This window comes from Porites lutea, chromosome 1 (assembly GCF_958299795.1).
Source record: "Porites lutea chromosome 1, jaPorLute2.1, whole genome shotgun sequence".
NCBI lineage: Eukaryota > Metazoa > Cnidaria > Anthozoa > Scleractinia > Poritidae > Porites > Porites lutea.
The window spans coordinates 4,370,201-4,391,130 of record NC_133201.1 but is presented as its reverse complement, the minus strand read 5'-3'; the positions used below and the strand labels follow the sequence as shown (position 1 = coordinate 4,391,130).

The window sequence follows — 20,930 nt, the reverse complement described above, 5'->3', positions numbered from 1 at the left end:
AGATTTCCAAGGTATACCCGAAGTGTTTCCATTATCGTTCGAGAGGTATTGACAGACTTTTCAAAAGTTAAAATTCATTTGACAGGTTATTTGCAAGATTAAACATGATAGCTAGGTTAAAAATACCTTTTTATCCATGCTTGATTCGCAAGAGCTGCGGCACGTTGAAGGGTTTGTGTAGAGAGTTCTTTTGAAGAGACGTTGCAAATTCGTTAATTGCACAATGCTCTCATCGTCGACAGGTTATTAGCGTTGAAAGTCTACCATTTCTCTTGCTCTCACATAAGTTCTACAAAGTGGTAAGCGAATGGAATGTGCGTGCCCTTCTTGCAATGAATTTGGCTGTTTGTTAGGGGTACATTTCCAGATTTTCCTGCAACAGTAGTTGTGAAAACGGAAACATTAATTCTCTTATTTTTTTTCAATTTTTACCCAACAGAAGTAGACTACCAATAGTGCTTTCAGTATTTTCCTATGGGAAAATAGAACGAGCGAAGCACGCGAACGCGTGCGAAAGTAGGAAGGCTACACGTGAAAACATTCGACACTTCGACAGTTTCGAAAACAGTTCGACACTTCCATGTGTAGCTATAGATGCACTCTAAATCGTCTATCTATAACGACGACGTTTCCGGCTATAATGGGCATTGATTTTATACGTTTCCTTGACGGCAAGTAAAGTGAACGATCAGAAGAAAGAGGGGTTTGTATTGATCGCGTCATTTTTTTTTTCTTGAAACGAAAAATTTAAGTAACCGAAATAACTGACTGTTACACCAGAATGTGAAATGACTTTACAGTTTTTAAGTTACCTTGTCTACCAGATAAACATAACGAAAGAGTGAAGATTCGGCTGTTTAGAAATAATATTACAGATAATACAAAGAAATATTTTTCATTGAAGAACAGAAAACGTCACAAGGGACCCTGATGGGTCCGTAAGCTCCATGTAACTTGCAAGAAATTGTTGGCGATGAGGAATATTTCTCTGTTAGATATACATAGTCTGTTACTAAGGGTAGCTTAATTGATTTTATACGTTTCCTTGACGACAAGTAAAGTGAACGATCAAGTGTTACTAAGGGTAGCTCAACTGGAAACCGACAAAGGCCATTTACACTGTACGCCGCTAACCTTGATTACAATACTCGGTTACACTCCACAAGATCGTTAAATAATCTTTCCGCTTCAACAACAGGCAATGAATTTTTATTTTATACGTTTCATTGACGACACGAAAGAAAATAGAAGAAAGTGACGACTTAGAGGGGCAACGTCACGGCATCAGAAGTCTGAACCTTGAAATTCAAAATTTTTCAAGTTGTCGTTTGAGATTCACGTCAACTCCTCTTATCCTTAACACTTACGAGCTTTCTAGTTTTCTTGAAGCTCGTAGTAAGTATTACACTGGTTTGCTAATTTTTAAAGCAATCGAGGAAAACTGTGGAACCCATACCAGCATCTTGCGGTCTCTACATGTTCTTTGTGCCTTCGGGAAAAGCCAGGGGCACCCAAAGTCAATTTTCGGAAAATATCTGTTCGGAAGACGATTTCAGATCTAGAAGTTTCGGAACATTTGTTGTAAAATTTCTTGCTTGCCTGCCTCTCCTAGGATTTTCGCACACCAAAAAAATGGTATAATTGCCCATTTTTAACGGATTTTTACCCTAAAAAGGTCACCTAGAATTTTTGGAGCCTTTTTTCTGGCTGAAATTTTCGAAAAGGCCAGTTTTGATCCCTATAATTTTCGGATCACTAGACTTTCAAAGAGCTAGGAAATCCGAACAGATGACAAAATTGTAGGGGATCAAAATATGCCTATATCTATCGTTTAAATACTAAAATACGTTTAACAATGCTATGTGTAAGTGGTTTTGAATTATATTCTCGTTGGGTGCCCCTGAAAAGCAACTCTTCAGAAGAACCGCATTGTAGGAAACTCATGTAAGCATCATGGTTCTTTTCCAGTCCTTGGAAAAGCGGCCATGTGACCTTTCAAGTTTTCACTAGTATTAATTGTAATTCGACAGACGAATTCAGTTGTAACAGCGGTTATATATTACAGATGTAAAGAGTGCCTATCTGGTCTTGCTATAAGTAAGTAAGTAAGGAAGAAGACGGAAGGAAAAGGAACTGTTTTCAAGTTTGGATGTTATTTGGCTGGCAAATCAGTTTTATATACTGTTTTAATTTTTCACTTTTTTATCCATTGTGTTATGCTTCATCTCAGATTAATGAGCTAATGTATTTCTCATTTTCGTTTGGATTCTTTTTGTGGAACAAGCGTGGTTTAAATGAAAATATAACGCATTAATTGTCAAGGAAAACTGCCATGTGGAGTGCAACTGTTGCCACCAAGGAGATACTGAAGTTAATTGCCCTTTATCGTTTCCGGTTATCTTAAACTCCCTCCTAGTAACCAACCTTTTTGTTGACCTGTTGAGGTCGGAAGAAACCTATTTAAAGCATCACATTCTCGCAAGCATTCTCACTTGGGTATTAGCTTCGTTCCTTCGAAAGCGAAGTGAGACAGACGAGATCAACGCACACCATTTACACCAGTGATTGCACTTGTAAGTAGGCCCCTTATATTCGACCTGTCGTTTCAGAACACCCTGACATCCTAACGTATTAACAGTTGAGTTATCATCTCAACAAATTCCCCATTTATGGTGAACTATGAAGTAGCTGGCGTTTCGTTTTATGGTTTGTTAGCGTAGTGGCGTTCGAATTTCTCGGGTGTGATCGGGCATTCTGTCTCTTCGTGTTGTCTCCCCATTATGATCAAACGGCAATTGGCGCAAGTTTATACCAGGCAACATCATTTTAGAGATTTTTCTCCAAGATCTTTCGATCATCTTCGGAAATCTGTACGTCAACACCAAGATTCACGGGCATGTGTTGAAAAAATTCGGGTTAACTTCGGAAGAGTTCCGGCAACTCTGGAGATCATGAGAGGCCGTGTATTTAAAACTTCTGACAAAGTACAACTTACGGTAATTTTCATCTGTCTTATCGTAATTAGCAGTACCCAATTTTGTTTGGTGAAATGTAGCGAAACCACGAATTCTGAGGTTTTCGTCGCTTAACCTCATAAGTTACAATTCATAGCTGATTCTAGGAGAGATGAAGAAGTTTACTGTTGCAATTGTTTCTGGGGCATTGACAAATTAATATATTGCATTTGTTAACAGACGCGATGCTGTTCCTTTGCTTTCTTCTCGTTGCCGCTTTTCCGTCCGGCATTCTTGGACAAACAGAATGGGGATTCAAAAGTTATACCAAGTATGAAACAGGTGATATGAGTCTTATTATAACTGTTCCTCATGGAGGCAGCAAGAAACCTACAAAACAAGAGAATGGAGATAAATGGCCCAAAAGAACGCACGGGTGTTTAGAAAGCAATGAGTGCGTATGGGAGCACGATTGCGGTACTCCAGATGATAAAAGATGCAGAGCCGTGACAGTTTCCGATTCATACACCGCCACAGTTGCTCGTGACATTGCAGATGGCATCAATTCCATCACAGGTGGGAGTTATTTATATTTGGAAGAATTAACGTTTTCTTTCTAACCTTCTGAAGACCAGGGGATTTTGCAGTTTATTTTGTCAATGATTGCTCCAGCCCGTACCCTGCTGGTTTTTTTTCTCGGGTGCGGGTGCGGGTGCAGGTGGATGCTTCAGTGTCTGTTGCAGGCCGATAGATCTTCGACCAAAGGCCAAAGTCTCGAGTTGACCGAAACCGCAAACCGCGCATGAAAAGTCTTAGGCACGAAGGGTACCTCGCTGGTCGTTTTCTCGTGTCATGTTTTTTATCAACCAAGGCCCTTTCCACAGCAATGACTTTTGAAACTCAGTATTCTTGCCCAGTAACAAAAGTGCATCGAAAGTTTTTACAGTGTTTTTGACCTTCTATGCTTTGCCGTCTGAGAAACCACGTGACACAGCTCCGCTTTCCTGAGCTTTCATTGTGGAGGAGAGGTTTTTTGTGTTGTCACACCGATTTGCATCGAATCTACCATTTGTTTTTTTTTGTGCAAACATAGGCTGAAAGAATAAGATTATATTAAAAAATCTTTCAGCCTATTTCCTCTCTACAAATCATTTATTTATTCATTTATTCATTTAACGCAGCGAGATTAACTCAATCGATAGGGCACTTGACTGCAGAGAGCGAGGTAGTAGGTTCGATTCCTGGGGCTGGGTCAGTACTCAGGGTCTTGAAATACCGTAGTTATTCGATTAACCGCCCTGGGCGCTTAGTAAAGTTTTGGGCCTTGAGAGTGGGCGCTTATTCGAGGCTGGGCGGTTATTAAATTTACACCGTTTTCAGCAAGTGTAGTATGTTTATTTTGCAACAAAACAATAAATGGTAATAAGGAAACGCGAAGATGTAACAAAGCGAGGTTTCTGTAAACTACCCCTACTCCGTTTTCGGGAAAGTCTCTTTATATTAGTACTTATCCAATTTCAATCTCATCGTCACCCAAGTGGGTGGTTTGGGGTAGGCGCTTATTCGAGGCTGGGCGCTAATTAACTTTTTCCGCCTTTAGGATGGGCGCTTATTCGAGGTGGGCGCTTATTCGAATAAATACGGTAAGGGACTGGTCAAAAAGTATAGGGGGGGGGGGGGGGGTGGGCCGGAGCATTTGGAAATGTGGTTGATAAAAAACACATGACCCACCCCCTCCCTTCGGCACAAAAATGACTGACCCACCCCTAAAGGAAATTGCATGACCCACCCCCTAGTTAAAACATGGATGTTTGGTTTCCTCTAAGGCCATCCCCTTTTTTCTCTTCGTTTACCGTCGAATGCGTTTCCTGATATTGGGTCGGTCGGTCGGTCGGATTGAAAAAAAAAAAAAACTTTAAAAAAAATCACAAGAAGTCTCGGAATAGTGGGCCCTGGTACCCCAGGACGACGTTAAAAGTTAACATTCACATATTTGGATTAACAAAATGTAAAATATACTGTGAAAAATGTTCATGTTTTTGTTCTTGTTTTTCTCTGTGCTGTTACTATGCTCATTTTTCAGATTAAAAGAATTATTCCAAGTGAAAAATGGTGTAACTTTGTCGTAACTTTTTTTTTAAAAATGCCACAAATTTGGGTCGGTCGGACGACGGTAAACGGAGAAAAAAAAGAGGATAGCCTAACCTTGTTCTGTGCTTGACAAAATTTGTTGATACACTGCTACAACCAATATCAAAATCGCAGAAATCATACCTTTCACTGAAAAGACAAATGTGAAAAACCGAACATTTCTCGTTTCGATGGACGTTATGACTCTTGACACAAATATACAGCAAAACAAGGGTATATTGAAATTGTCTGTCACAACGCATATGAAAATTTCTACAAAGACAACCCATTCCTACACATTACTTGCCGGAAATTCTTAGATTAATCCTCAAAGAAAATTTCTTCCACGTCAATGGAAAGCACTACCTACAAAACCATGGAACTGTAATGGGCACAAAGACAGCAGTTTTGATTCCTTTGCCAATATTTTCATGACATATATTGAAACAACAACTCTAAGCAAAACTGTCTTTAGAACAACAGTTTGGAAATGCTACATACACGATGTCTTTTCCCTATGGGACATGAGTAAACCAGACATCGAAGCCTTCATTGAACAAGCAAACTTACATCACCCAACTATTAAATTCATGGCCGAAACATTTGACACTGAGATGCAGCGTTTTTAGACACGGTTGTATACAAAGGCACAAGATTCAAGAAAAATCTATCCTTGATGCAAAGACACATTTTAAACAAACGGAAACCTTCTTGCACACACATTTCACCTTGTGTCACCCTCCAAGTGTTAAAAAAGGATTTGTCAAAGGAGAAGCCTTGAGAATCCTACGAAAAAACTCCTCAGAAACAACCTTTGAGGAAAATAATTCAAAAAACGCTTGATGGACGGAGGCTACCCACAAACTTTGATAAAAGACCTACTATCAGAAATAAAATTCACAAAAACGAGTCTAAACTCCTAAAACAAAACCTACAAGGAGGAAAAAGATTTATTGCCATTTGTGACACAATACCAACCCTCAGTGTCTACTATAAAGGAAGCTTGAATAATAAAAATGGAATCTTATACAAAGCCAATTATAACTTTAATAAATTTTTAAAGAACCACCAATCATTTCCTTACAAAAAAGGAAAATCATTAAAGGACATGCTCGTTAGAGCCCCCCCCAAAAAAAGGTTAACAAAGGGTTCACGGGATGTGCGGTCTGTCACCCGTTGCATTTTCTCGCACAACAGGTTTGTGAGTATTTTAGCAATAATTCCAGCTGGCTGTGTTTTATATAACAAGTGTGGTCAACTGTCTCGTTAGTACAGTTAGTGCTTATTTATGTAATAAAATAGGGTGACCCACCCCATAAGGGTAGCTGCAAATTGCACGACCCACCCCTTGCACAAGGCTCAAAACCTCATGACCCACCCCCTCTCTGCTCCGGCCCACCCCCCCTATACTTTTTGACCAGTCCCTAACTGAGAAGTGAAGTTACTGCTTTTGTCCTGCAAACGGCGTATAGGTGACGTAAACATGACAGTATCCTCAATAGTCTTTTCGCGCTTTATACATTAGCACTCAAATATTAAAGGTGAAGGTACTTCCTTTCAATCAATCAATCAATCAATCAATCAATCAATCAATCAATCAATCAATCAATCAATCAATTTTATTTAAAAATAAGGGTAAACAGATAACAGCGGAAGCTGATAAACCAGTGGCCCTTTAGCTAAACTAAATAACGTAAAAATTACAGATATATCTTTACAATAGTGCTTAAAAATTATTGGCAGCCATGTAAAAGATTAGATCTTCGTGTGGCTAGGATGACCAGGTAAAATGGCGGTCTCGTGTCCAGTAGGAGACGTAAACGTAGCACGTTCGTGCTTAATACTTTGACACTCAGATAAAATGCATTGTTGTAACAGGTATGCGACCGCACGTGGTGTACAATACACTGAAGAGGTCGAAACTAGATACCAACAGAGAGATCAACCAAGCAACAATGAATGTCCCAGACGCGAAAAAGGCGTATCACGACTACACCAATTTCATCAACAAGGCATTGTCGGCTATTCCTGGTCGCGGACTGCTTCTGGACATTCATGGCCATGGTCATAAAATACAAAGGACTGAGCTTGGTTACCTCATCTACGGTTCAAGACTTGACAGCGGTAATTTTGACCTAACCGATTCTTCCATCAGAAGTCTTGGTGATGTCACCTGTGGGAACGACAACGCCTGCTTCAAAAAACTAATCCGCGGCAAAAGGAGCCTTGGTCATTTTATGAATCAGGAAGGCTTACGCGCGGTTCCTTCTCCGGAAGAACCAGGTCCAATGGTCCGCCTGACTGGGACCTACTTTTCCGGAGGCTTCACAGTGAGAAAGTATGGATCGAAAGATGAGGGTGTTATTGATGCCATTCAGATGGAATTTTCGCGGGAACTGCGAAAAAATAAAACTGCCTGGGAAAATTCAAGACGGAAGGTGGCAAGAGCTATTGTAAAGTTTTTTAGGCTGAACTATGATAGTGGAATTGGTGTTAACGATGTTTAGGTCTCTGACATCGTCTTGCTCTGCTCATTTCTTAAGGTTTCTGCAGCAGTGCTACAGTGTTATTAAAATTGTTAGTAATTGGTTTTTGTTGTTAGATTTTGAAAGATTTCTTAAGAAGCAAGGATTGGCACAACTGTTTCAGTATTTCCCGGCCATCTGTTCAAGAGGTCCTGTAATCCTTGTTTTGACTTCTTTTGTTTTTACCTACCCCTCCCCTAAGCCAACATTTTGCCCTAAGTGAGAACTAAGTGTTAATGTTGGCTTAGGGAAGGGGTAGGTGGGCAGTTTCCTCAGAAACGGAGCACTGATGTAGGAAGACCGTTGGCCTCAGATTGATTAGTGAGATTATGACCGGCCGTTTCGAGATAACGACTTAAAATAAGTATTCCTTTCCTATACCATGAGTAGATTTTATAAGCTTTGTAAGAAGTGCTTTCTTCATTGAAAATGTATAATGCCATGAATTGACGCATGTTCCTATTCATTCAGTAATTTCAAATTGTAACGAAATTGTAATGAACGTACAATTGTTTTCAATTTATTCTATTATTCTGTGCGATTTTGTAGCTTTCCAAAAGGTAAAAAAAAGAATACATACATAAACGTAATACAGTAATTTGTTCGTAACTCAGTTAATTTAATAATTGGGATACCAAAACAGACAGCCACCTAGAGTTAGTTATACCTTGTAACTCATGATGTATGCTTTAACTGGAAATGTAAACTGTTAATTGCTGGAAATATCATATAGCCCTTAACGCAGGCCAAGAAGATGACACGGTAAGCTGTAATAAATGATTTTTTATGTTTTTGAAAGTCTTTAGTTGTGATGGTCACATGGCTTCTTGAAATTGAGTGTCTCAGTGTACCCGCATAACGCCAAACTTCCTGTACTGTTGTTTCAAAGCATATTTCCGCTTCCGGTTTAACTCGGTTTCGGTTCGAGCAGTCTTGCGTACAAACGGTCCCAGGCAACTCAGTTGCATTTTAGGCTCGTGTTATTGATTTTTATTGTTTAAAGTTGTTAATCGCTGATTGAAACGGACCACTAGCTCAGTAGGGCCATCACGATGATCACGAACAACAAGAAGGTGGTGAAGAACATGACTGAAAAGGTCTACCAGCTTGTGTTTTCTGCGGTGTTACTGGAGAACCGTTTTCCTTTTTTTTTTCTTTTGCTTTCGGACGGGCGCAAATGGACTTCGAATCGACTTTGCTTGTACACGATCCGACTCTGTTAAGGTGTATAAGAGTTCATTTTTTGCGCTTTTGATTTGGTTGAGCGTGTATCTGAGGACCGTCGAACTAGTGATCTGCGATTGAAAAGTTGAAAACGACTACAGTTTACGCTGGAATGCAGAAAGAAACGTTCTAGAAAGCGTGCACACTCTTAAGAACCAGAAGGACGATTTTTTTTCCTGACGATGTTCATAAATCCTTGTAGTGTTACAGCTTCTCAGTGTAACAGGAAGAAAGGTTAGTACGATAACTTTATTGTCGAATTCTCTCAACTAATTCTTGAAACAATGTATGCAGATCAGTTTGGAGAATTTGTATGTGGATACTGGGGCTTAAAGGGTTAACCTCGCAGAAAGACCACCTTCGTGACTACAGTCAAACCTCTATTAAGCGGTCACCCGTATCAAGCGGTCGCGATCAACTTTTCCGAGGTCCCAACGAATTATTTATTATTGTCTTCACCTCTATTAAATGGCCACTTTGAGAAGACGTACTATACTAGTGCAACAGGTGACAATGTGTATGGTGTCAAGTTGTCTTTAACTTTTTTATTTTGGCTTAAGAAGAGGAAGAAACAAGTGGAGGTCAATTTGTTGTGGGATAGATACTTCGCTTTTTGACTCCCTTCATTTTCTTGAATAACTCTCACGTTTGTCATACCTGTATTTAACGGTTGACGGTATTATTTACTTTATTCTGGTCTGAACATTTCTGTGTTATCCTGTGTTTTGACAGTTTTTTAATGGGGTACCCTTATGCCTTCACACCAATGACCAGCGTTGTCTCTTAAATATTTCTAACGTTATTCTTAGTTATCTTCCATTCTATTGCCTTTTGGTTTGAGTTGATTTCTTTCACAGTAGATAACATGATTGAGTAGCTGTTGGATATTTTTTTCACGAATTTCTTTAAATAAAGCACTAAAACTTGGCAAGAACCCTTTTGTTCAATGGGGCCCACCTGCTGACGCATTTAAACGATTTGCCGGACCCAAATTTGGCAGTTTAGAAATGAGTATCGCAGTTCATAACATGCAGTTGCATGTGCCTTTAAGAGATGTAAATAATTTCTTCATCTTTTCTAAGATGGCTGAAATAGAGGATAATACATTGCTGCGCGGAGATACGAATTTCTCTTCGAATGTTGAAAAATACTTCACGAGTGAGCGCACACGAGAAGAAAAATTTCGTATGTCCAGCTGGGTATATGATGTTTTATTTTTTGTATAAACACCAATGGAATACCAAACCTTTTCACCCTTTAAAATAGTTTTCGAAAGGCGCGATTTATTGTCTAGCCATAACAACGATGATCTTTTCACGTGTGAAGATAACATGCCATTTTTACTTGTAAAGATATGTTTTCGTGCGAAAGCTCACCTGGTATTTCATTGTTGTTTATATGAAAAATAGAGTATACTTTATAATTTATTATTTTAAACGAACGGATTCACCTAGTTTCAACGGTGCTAATATTGACGTCGCTGCCGTTAGGACCTCAGTTTTTGACGTAAGACAAAGACCTCTTTGTTTTGTTCAGTGCTATTTACGACCCTCAGTTTACCTGTTCATGGTGGTATCGTGAACATGTCGGAGGAAAGATATCACTCAAATTGTGTCAAAACAAGGACAATTTCCTGAAAGTACCAAAGGCTAATAGGAATGTAAGTGCCTTAATTTTTGAGTCGGTCACAAGCACTCTCCCATTCCATGAATTGTGGCTCATAGGCGTAAACTATTCCTGAGAATCGTGCGTTAAAGACGTTAAGTGTTTGTGTTGTTTGTTATCAAATGCTGCGGGAGATGACCAAAGGCTGGTTTTCGCAGTGACGGAGTCGGAGTCGGAGTCGTAAGAGCTCACTTAGTGAAAATCAAAAATGCGAGTCGTAAGCAGACGGTCATAAGCGCGACGGAATCAGAGTCGGAAGAATCAAAACGTTTCTATTTTCTTCCGACTCCGGTTATGATCAGATTCCATCGTTTACGATCTAGAGAAAACCAGATTGTCGGAGTCGGAAGCAGAAGCGGAAGGATAAACCAATCACAATGCACGTTCCCATGCTTTGTGATTGGTTTAGTTCTTCTACTCCTACTTGCCACTCCGTCAACCTAGTTTTCCCTTGATGGAGTCGTAAGCGAAATCAGGACGCTGTTTTCATTAGATCGTAAAGTTCTATAAACGCTTCTGATTACGACTCCTACTCCGACTCCGACTGGGGCACTAGTGAAAACCACCCTTAAGTTGCTTGGTTGTGATGATAGAAATAGTAGTGCATAGACAAACAAGCAACAACTATTATTAAACTGAAGTCCATGTTTAAGTAAAGGGTTATCAAACTGCGAGTTGAACCTTCGTCGATTTTTGGTGAAAGAGCAGTTTATTCGTGGATAACACTATCTAACGTTTAAACAACTGAGGCCAGTTGTGTTATCGCGGATATGTTTAGTACTCAAACCAAGTAAAGTTAGAAATAACCTGTAGTTGTGTTCAAAGTTACTGTGCGAGAGCGTGAGGAGTGCGTCTTCAGTTTTGTTTGAGTCTCTCTACCAAGTCTAACGGATTGACTTACTGGTAGTCTTTACACTAGAGCCTAAATAAGCTAAGACATATTTCAAGACAAGTAAATTTTAATTAATTCAAGTAAAATAAAGCTTCACACACAACCGATCCTTTGAATTTCAACTTTCCGACTTTAATGAGATGCAAAGCAAAGTTACTTGAGATCTTACTTAGGCCTTCACACACGAATTTTTGGTTAAGTAAAACTTAGCGGCTTAAAGACAACCACTGTGAAACTCACAAAACCGTGAACACCAGAAATATTTATGGAATGTTATTGTGTTTCGAGAAATAAGCCAATAAGGCACGAGATAACTAAACCGCAAACAGCAACGGTAATTAGTTTGTGGTTTTGAGGTTTGCTCGCTTATTCTGAACTTTACTGTGATTGGCCAGTACACAATCAACATTCCTGAAATTTTTCAGGTGTTCACGGTTTTCTGAGTTTGACGGTAATAATGCCGCCAAGCATCGATCAACACAGTTTATTGCGCCGGAGGTCACCGGGTTCATCTCTAAGATCCTCTGTTTTTTCCCATGTATTCACCTGGCTCAAAATTCAGCTTCATCTCTACCATTGCGCGTAAAAAATGCTTCGAGAAAGAGAGAGAACCCTGGGAACGAGGTTGAGTTTAGTGGCCTTTGCTCTCACGAGACTCCTGTGGCTCAGTAGTAGAGCATCTGGACTAGTAACAGAAGGTCCGTTGGCTCAACTCCTATCGGGAATCTTCGGATTTTTCTTTCTGTGTCACTGATTGATAAATCGTCTTTTCAAGAGTACCCTCATTGTAAGACTTGATAACTTTGGCTTTTGCCGATACCGTCGAACCTCCACTAACGGCCATCTCTCTACAACGGCCTTTTTTTGGCAGACAGTCCATACAGTCACTCTTGTCTCTTGTTTCAACATCTCTACAACGGCCGTTTTTTTGGCGGACAGCCCTTACAACTGTATACATGTTTTCTTGTATTATGAAATGTTTATTTATTACAATTTCGACAGACCATGTTGATCTATTGCTTTTTTCTCTTCACCACGTTTCCGTCTGGGCTTCTTGGAGGAACGAAACGCGGCTTCAAAGACTATACAGAATACGAACCTGGAAATATGAGTCTCATTATAACTGCTCCTCATGGAGGCGAGCTGACACCTTCAAAACAAGAAAATGGAGATCCATGGCCAGATAGAACGGCTGGCTGTTTAGGAAGCAGCGGGTGTATATGGAAGCACAGCTGTGGTGAAGTAGATGCTGAAAAGTGCCCAGCAATCACAGAGAGCGACTTATTTACTGCAACGGTGGCTCGAGACATTGCTGATGGAATTGAAACAATAACAGGTAAGACGCACCTAACACTTGAGATAACAGTAGGAAAGAGTCGGAGACCCTCCTTATGGTTTTCCTGGGGCTTGCCATTTGATAAGCAGTACTGAAGCAGGGAGATGGAAAAAAAAGGGGAGTGAATCGTGTGACCGAAAGGTAATCCTGATCCTGGAATCCAGGAAATGTTTGCTTGTGGAATCCGGGATCCTTGGCCTTGGAATCCGTAACCGGATTCCATTTTCCACCGCTAAGGGATCCGGACTCCAGTACTTGGAATTCGGAATCTACAGCGTGGAATCCAGAATCCAAGACTGTTTTGGATTCCCTTACATAGAGCGAATCGTTAACCCTAACGCACCAAAAGTGAGACGTTTTTGAGCGACGCATGTCAACCGGAAGTGGTCTTTTTTCATTTTTGGACGGTGTTTTTGCCCAATTTTTTTGGACAAATCGTCTCTATAACAGTAAAGATACTTAGAAATACAAATCTGGTGTGTCAAGGTGCTTTAAAATGGAAAAGTTCTCACTTCCGGTTGACGTGCGTCGCTCAAAAATGCCTTTGCTTAAGCTCCCTAATGAATGTCTTACAGGACTGCGACCGCATGTTGTGTACTGCAGACTGAGCAGGTCCAAATTAGATGCCAACAGAGCGATGGGACCAGCAACTCTGAGTGTTGCAGACGCGGTAACAGCGTATCGAAATTACACCACATTCATCGCCAAGGCAGTATCAGCCATTCCTGGCCGCGGATTGCTTCTGGACATTCATGGCCATGGTCATAAACTACAAAGGACGGAGCTTGGTTACCTCATCCACGGCACCGAACTTGACAGTGGTGCTTATGATGGGAATAATTCCTCTATCAAAAGCCTTAGCAACTTCTGGTGTGGAAATGACAATGCCTGCTCCAGGAAGCTGATCCGTGGCAACTGGAGTCTTGGTCATTTTATGAATGAGGAAGGTTTGCGCGCGGTTCCCTCTCCACAAGAGCCAGTACCAAAGGTCAGCAAGACGTCTATCTTCCTCTCTGGGGGCCTCACGGTGATGAAATATGGGTCGAAAGAGGAGGGCAAAATTGATGCCATTCAGATGGAGCTTCCTCAGCAGCTGCGACTTAATAAGACTGCATGGCAAGATTCAAGATTAAGGTTGTCTAAAGCCATTTCAGGGTTTTTTAAGATAAACTACCTACGGGATAATAGAAGAACGATAAACTTATAGTAATAAAGTTGAGTTTTGACGCAAATGGTGGGATTTGTTTTGTCTTGGGAGTGGATGGTAGCCGTTAAAATTGAGCGAGTCAAAAGACACTAGAAACAAAGGGACCGAAAGGTGTGATATTCCATCACTTCTTTTACTTTTGCCAAATCAAAATGGCGGCCAAACGCCAAATGAAGTTTGAACCATTTACACGTGATACTCCTCCTACCACCATCTTATAGAACCACGGTCCCTAAACGACTTGACTTATACTAAAAGATGACGTGTGTGAAATATCTTCCAAACATGCCCCAATGAGCGATTCGGTGGCGGGCATGACCATCCGTCCAGATCCAAGGAAAAAGGACCAAAAAGAGAAACAATCCGATATTCTAACACACATTTTTTTTTATTTCGAACTAAAAATATAAGAGGCTTTGCTTGTGTACATGTAATTTGTCATTTGAGAATGGTCGAAACCTTATAGTTCAGCATGGCTCAGTACCTGTTAGAGTTGTAAGTCTGATGTTTCTTTGCTTAAAACGTTTTCTCCCTGATGGTCGAGTAACCTTGAGAAAAAAGCCGTTGTTTTTTCATCAAAATTCCTAGGTTTGGCGTTCGTCTTTGACTTTGCTTTAGACGCTTTCTGGCGCCGTAACAGTTTGACAATATAGTTATACGTCTTTTAAAGTGTTTTTCTTTTCATACTAACTGTTAATGGGTTCTTTAACGGATGCGTCGATTGATCCCCAAAGGTAATATAATCGGCTATTGAATGAAGCATTGACAACATTTATTGAAAAAAGGCTTTACCTGCACTTGTCGTTTTACAGCGAATTTGCAAGTTGTAAGGAAGTAAAAGCCTTTATTATATAAACACCAATGAAATACCAGGTGAGCTTTCGCGCGAAAACATGATATCTTTACACGTGGAATGATCACAGTTGCTATGGCTAGACTATAAATCGCGTCTTTTTAGCTAACAAATATTAAAGTGAAATGGTTCGATATCTCATTGGTGTTTATATAATAAATATAACATAACATGTTCTCCTGGAGATAAGAAATTTCTCTTCTCTTGTGCGCCCAGTCGTAAAATATTTTTCAACAATTGAGGAGAAATTTCGTATCTCCGCGCGGACATATAATATCCTCTATTTTCAAAATGGTATTTCTGAGAAACTTAATCTTGTAGAAAGCACTACGCAAACTGGTAAACATCACTCGAGGGCAGGGAAATCCGTTCTCTAATCTTCTTTTCCTGACATCTGAATGTGCATTTGTCGCGTATATCGGTCTGTTGTCAGGGGCACCCAACGTCAATTTTCGGAAAATATCTGTTCGGAAGACGATTTGAGATCTAGAATTTTCGGGACATTTGTTGTAAAATTTCTTGCTTGCCTACCTCTCCTAGGATTTTCGAACATCTAAAAAATGGTATAATTGCCTATTTTTAACGGATTTTTACCCTAAAAGGCCAGCTAGAATTTTCGGGAGCCTTTTTTGTGGCTGAAATTTTCGAAAAGGTAAGTTTTTGATCCCTATAATTTTCGGATCACTAGACTTTCATCTAGGAAATCCGAACAGATGCCCCTGTGTTGTGAATCAATATGTTTGAAGATAATAGAATTTCTTGGCTTTCAACCGGTGAAAAGAGAATTCTCCTTTTTCCGCTTCGTTTATCACATTAAGGCCATTTAAGCTGCACCTCTAGCGTTTAAAACCTGCAGACCGCTTGTGGCGATTTTCGTTAATATTTGTCCCTCCCTTTTTTCCGCTCCATCTAGCTCTTTAAGGTCATTATGCTTTATCTCAAGGGTTCCACTTCTAATGTTTCAAACCTGCAGACTGCGCCTGAGGAATTTTATCAATAATTCACTTTGTCACGTTGCATCAATGCTTGTGAATTTCGCATCCAGCCTAATTCTTTCGATGTCGACCCTTCTGTTTCAAAAGTCTGCTCCAAATTACTCATTATAATTTTGTATCTTTGCTTGAAAGGTACAATCAGTTCTACAGCAGTAACTTCCAGTCTTGACCGCATTCTGTTGTTGGTAAGCAAAGCAATAATTTTCCGGCGTATTTCTTAGAGTAAGCAACTTGCTCCATAGCGTAACATTAACATAACTCTTTTTTTGTTCTCGAGTTTGAAAGTAGGCCCTCCTACGCTACCATACCGAGTTTGTGACTCGTGATTGTTTCGCAATCATAACCGGATATTAAAACTGTCAAATTTGCCCTCTCTGGGATACAATTACCAAGCTTTTCCCGCGGAATTGGTCTTAGAAACGAAACTTCTATTCAGTTTCCTGTATCTCGCTTCGATGGGGTCGCCCTCAACTGAAACTTCGCATACAATGCCAAGTACTGGCTAGCTTCAACCTAGTAGAAAATCGCACGATTCTGCATGAGATGGTCACGTTAACCTCCGGTACCACCTTAAACTTCATCGTGTTGATGACTTTACTGACTTGTTTCACAACTGTAAAACTAAGTTACTTGAAGGAGAAGTGTCACGAAATTTATCAAAATTCAAACAGTGTTAACTGTCACCAATTTGAGAGAAACAAAAATAACCGATCAAAGTTTTGAAAGACGGTATGAATAACACAGCAAATACAATAGGAGATACGGATCTTCTACTTCTTTTACTGAAATACTCTTTAACGCCTTCGCATCGAAAAGAGATAAATAAACATTCTAAAAAAATTTAATATAAGGTAAACTTTAAAAGAATTGTAGCTAAAGTAATTACAAATAACTTTCTGCTCTAATCGTAGAGGGGATTAGATTTCAATCATCTATAGTCTTTGAAAAGAAGCTAGAGAGCTAATAATCATTGCAATCGCAGGGTCTGATATACGTCGACTGGCTTCTTGTTAACCTTTTAAACCCTAATATCAAAATTCAAATTCTCATTTGTTATCCCTGTACATTTTCAATAGAAGTAGTGGGGAGAATTTGTTGAAGTATCAACTAGATTCACCTTGTGTGATCGCGTCCTAGATTCTCATGACCACTTTGTTTTATAAAGCAGTGATATTACAAGGAGAAATTTGACGCTGATCACTCTTAGGGCTTAAAGGGTTAAACGCAGCGATTGCTGGTAATAATGAGGAACTGGTAAGGTGATTATATTGTTGTGAGCTTGATAGAATGTCCGAAGACGATGAATTTTCCTTCTTTCCTTCAACGGTTCTAAGGACAGCCAATGCCGCATTTGTGATACACTAGAATTCCAGTTGTCATCTTTTTTGATAAATCGTGCTGCTCGTCTCTGGACCGCTTTAATCTTGTCTATTTGATCTTGCCGGTGGGATCCCATAAAGCAGAGGCAAATTCTAAATGAGGCAGATCGCTTAGTTTCCTCGGAACAGAAGTGCAGATTACGTTTTACAAAACCGAGGGTTGAATTAGCTTCTGTCACAATCTTGTTAACATGCGAATTCCCCCGTAAATCATCAGATAACAGGATTCCAGGGTCGGGATGTTGCTGAACAGATGAAAGAACCTAGTTAAATAGCTTGAGTCTTTTAAAACTGGTGATTTAGATCTGTAAACTAACATTTTGTAACATTTGGAAGGATTATAAACCATTTGCCCGCTTTCTGCCCATGATCCAAGTTCGTCCAGATCGCGCTGTAAAGCCATGGTTTCAGTCTCACAAGTGATTCTGTGATCTAGTAGAGCATCGTCAACAAATAACCTTAATGTGCATTCCAGATCCTCCTGTTTGTCATTAACATACAGGAGGAAGATTAGAGGACCGAGCACGGTGTCTTGAGGTACTCCGGACGTTACAGCTACTGGCTTGGAGATTGATCCACAATAGATAGTGTTCTTTTTGTCAGCCACGACTTGATCCATTCCAATGTTTTCTCCTTGATACCATAATGCTTTAGTTTGACCATTGGACGTTCATGGGGATCCTCGTCAAAGTTTTTACTACAGTCGAGGATAAGCATCACCATTTGGTCTCCGTCATCAATGTTCTCAGCTAAATCTTCAACCGTTAACACAACTGAGTTTCACAAGAATGATTTTTACGAAAGCCATTTTGGACAAACCTTAAGAAGATAGAAAGAGATTGTAATTGTAATGTTTTAAAAGTTGTTAGTCTAACAGTTTTTCAAAGTTCATTTTTGTATTGTTAACATTTGATAGACTAGCTGATGCTTGGGGAAGCATATTTGTTTCACGCGGAGCTGTGATTTTGTCATTCACATGAAGCCCCAATACCAAATAACAAATTCTCCAAACTGGTTACCATACAATTTATAAAAAATAGCTCAGAGAATTTGTAAAAAGATCAACGCATTTTCCCTTTGGTGATCATTTCATGAATTCTCATAACCTCTTCTCTTCATTATGTAGTGATTTTGTTAGGAGAAATTAGTGGTGGTCACTGTTGGGTTTTAAAGGGCTAAAGGCTTTTGAATTTTTCATTTTCTCCACAACAGCCTTGTAAATTTGCCGAAAAATATGTTGATCTTCCCTGTATTACTATCCTTCTTTCTTCTACCGGCGTCAATCACTGGAAAAACGGAATGGGGTTGGAAAAAGTTTTCGAAATACGAACCCGGTAACACGAGCATAATAATAACATGTCCTCATGATGGAAAGCTCAACCCTTCGAAACAAGATAATGGAGATCCATGGCCAGACAGAAAGCCTGGTTGTTTAGGAAGCGATGGCCGGTGTATATGGAAGCACAACTGTGGTAAAACAGATCGCAAAAAGTGCGCAGCTGTCACTATCACCGATGAAAACGCTTCAATATTGGCGCGAGACATTGCTGATGGTATCAAAGCACTGATTGGTAAGGAAAATTAAAATTTGTTTGTTTTCCTAAAAAGGCGTGAAACATAGACAGTTTTCCAGCCCAGTAGCAAGTCCACTTCCTTCCGCCACATATGTACCTTTATGCAGTAGAACCTCGATAACTCGAACTCTGATAACTCGAACTAATTCCCATTTCCCTTGGATTTCACTCCACTTTTCAGTCATTGTAACTCGGTTTACTCGAACTCGAATAACTCGAATTCCTTGCTAACCCGAACTAACTTTCCTTTCCCTTGATCAAAATTTCACCGAAATTTACACCGACAACTCGAATTCTGGTTCTTGTTACACCACTCGAATGCCATTTCATTGGCTTTTCTTTTTGTATAATCTGTAAAACAACTAAAATACTAGTTTTTTTTTTAACACTTCAACAATTTGATTTTGATTTGTGCAATGAACAGATCACGTTTTATCATAAAAGCATAATCACGTTACCGTTTCTGATGAAATAAGTTACATTTGCATCTGGCAATAGGGTTTTACATCGAATAGCATTTGGAACTACTGAAACTTGTTACAGAACAATTTCCATCAATACACAGGGGCGTAGCCAGGATTTTTCAAAGGGGAGGTCACAGACAGGGACACGATCCAGGGATCGCCGACTATATATGGTTTATACTGCTGCTCTCCCTCGTGTATCAGCGGGCTCAGTCGTATTATCGCGTCATGAAGGCCCATATTAACTAGAGACGAGCCGCTGACGAAAATACTTTACAAAAAAAAAAAACAAATTTTAAAAAAATGGGCTTTTCAACAATGGCTTTTACGGCCAAGATATTGCCATGGCGTTTTCGCCACCTGAATATTGTAGGTTGTTTGCTCAAAAGAAGGCGAAACCAAGGGGGGGTCACGGGCACCCCAGGACCCCCTCCCCCTGGCTACGCCCCTGATATATCAATCCACCTTTTTTAGCTACTGATCGTACTACGGTCATCTTTTTTGTACGTCAACTGCTATAATCTGTCAGCATGCTTGGTCAGCGCTAAAAAAGTGAACTTCGAGTGGTGGTTTCCCCACAGCATTCTTACAAGCATCCGTGATCACGATGCCGGGTGGTCGCTTACCAGAAACACAAAACAAAGAAATATGTCAGGAGAGTTTTTGAAACAGTATTTGCCTGAGAAAAAAAACGGTTATTTGTAAAGTAATCTCTTACGGGAGGTGGTCGTTTACGAGAAGTGATCGTTATGAGAGAGTCGTTCGGAGCCAAAGATGTAAAAAACGTAAAAAATGTTTCAAAACTTCGAAAACTGGCCCGCAACGGTTCTGGCATCATGATTGTTTATAGTACCCGGGGATATTCCCTATTATGGTCTATACTGGGAGGCTCCACCCAGAAGAGGTACTTTATTCAGGCCTCAGGGATTTCACTAGTTGAAGTATAAAAAGGGTTGGAAAATTTAGCTTTTCCACATGTAAAAAGACTTAAAAGGGCTTATAGAAGAATTTGTGACTCTTAAAAAGTCCAGAAAATTTCCCTTTTTTTTCATATTAACCCTTGAAGTCCCAATAGTGACCAACATCAATTTTCTCCTAACGATATCCATACAATGTCAAGAGGTAAGGTTATGAGAATTAACAAAATGATCGCAAAAGGGAAAATGCTTTGATCTTTATCAAATTCTCTCAACTCATTCTTTAAGGAAATGTATAGAGATCAGTTTGGAGAATTTGTATGTGGATATTGGGGCTTAAAGGGTTAAAGACGGTGCATTTTGGATAAAATGTTCCAAACTAGGTATGTGAAAGGGGTACCTTTTCTCAAAGAAGGTATACGAGAGGGTACCCTTTTGGCCAAAAATGGTATATAAAAGGGTAAGGGGTTAGAGCCTCCCCGTATTACAACACTTTTTGGACCCCCCCCCGGATGTGGTATCTTGTTCCTTTTAAGGGGAGGTAAGGAAGGATACTCTCAATCATGTCGACTAAATTCATGTCATTTAATTGCATAGGTTTGCGTCCACATGTTGTTTACAACAGATTAAAGAGAACTAAAATCGAGGTCAACAGAGACATTGATAAGGGAACCCTTAATGTTCCAGACGCAAGAAAGGCCTGGAGAGACTACCACAAATTCGTTGAAAAAGCAAGATCAGCTATTCATGGCCGTGGGCTGCTCTTAGATATCCATGGCCAAGTTCATGACGAAGGAAGAATTGAGCTTGGCTAC

At 39.9% G+C, this 20,930-nt stretch overlaps 4 protein-coding genes across 4 annotated transcripts in view; all 4 read left to right on the top strand.

Annotated features, from left to right (window-relative positions):
- The window catches only part of LOC140943025 (pleckstrin homology domain-containing family M member 1-like), a 50,101-nt gene that overhangs the window by 3,720 nt on the left and 25,451 nt on the right, over window positions 1-20,930 (top strand). The window lies entirely within an intron of this gene.
- Window positions 2,215-8,371, top strand: LOC140943015 (uncharacterized). The gene is made up of 3 exons (XM_073392049.1): window positions 2,215-2,573; window positions 3,195-3,530; window positions 6,963-8,371. The coding sequence occupies exons 2-3, from the start codon at window positions 3,200-3,202 to the stop codon at window positions 7,589-7,591; spliced, it is 960 nt and encodes a 319-aa protein (XP_073248150.1). The 5' UTR covers window positions 2,215-2,573; window positions 3,195-3,199; the 3' UTR covers window positions 7,592-8,371.
- On the top strand, window positions 11,623-14,234 carry LOC140934337 (uncharacterized). The gene is made up of 2 exons (XM_073383984.1): window positions 11,623-12,726; window positions 13,302-14,234. The coding sequence occupies exons 1-2, from the start codon at window positions 12,396-12,398 to the stop codon at window positions 13,931-13,933; spliced, it is 963 nt and encodes a 320-aa protein (XP_073240085.1). The 5' UTR covers window positions 11,623-12,395; the 3' UTR covers window positions 13,934-14,234.
- Window positions 18,321-20,930, top strand: part of LOC140943005 (uncharacterized) — a 3,134-nt gene continuing 524 nt past the window's right edge. The window contains exons 1-2 of the mRNA XM_073392038.1: window positions 18,321-18,731; window positions 20,713-20,930. The exon at window positions 20,713-20,930 is cut by the window's right edge and continues 524 nt beyond it. Coding sequence (XP_073248139.1) covers window positions 18,395-18,731; window positions 20,713-20,930 — 555 coding nt within the window. The 5' untranslated portion in view covers window positions 18,321-18,394. The remainder of the gene's footprint in view (window positions 18,732-20,712) is intronic.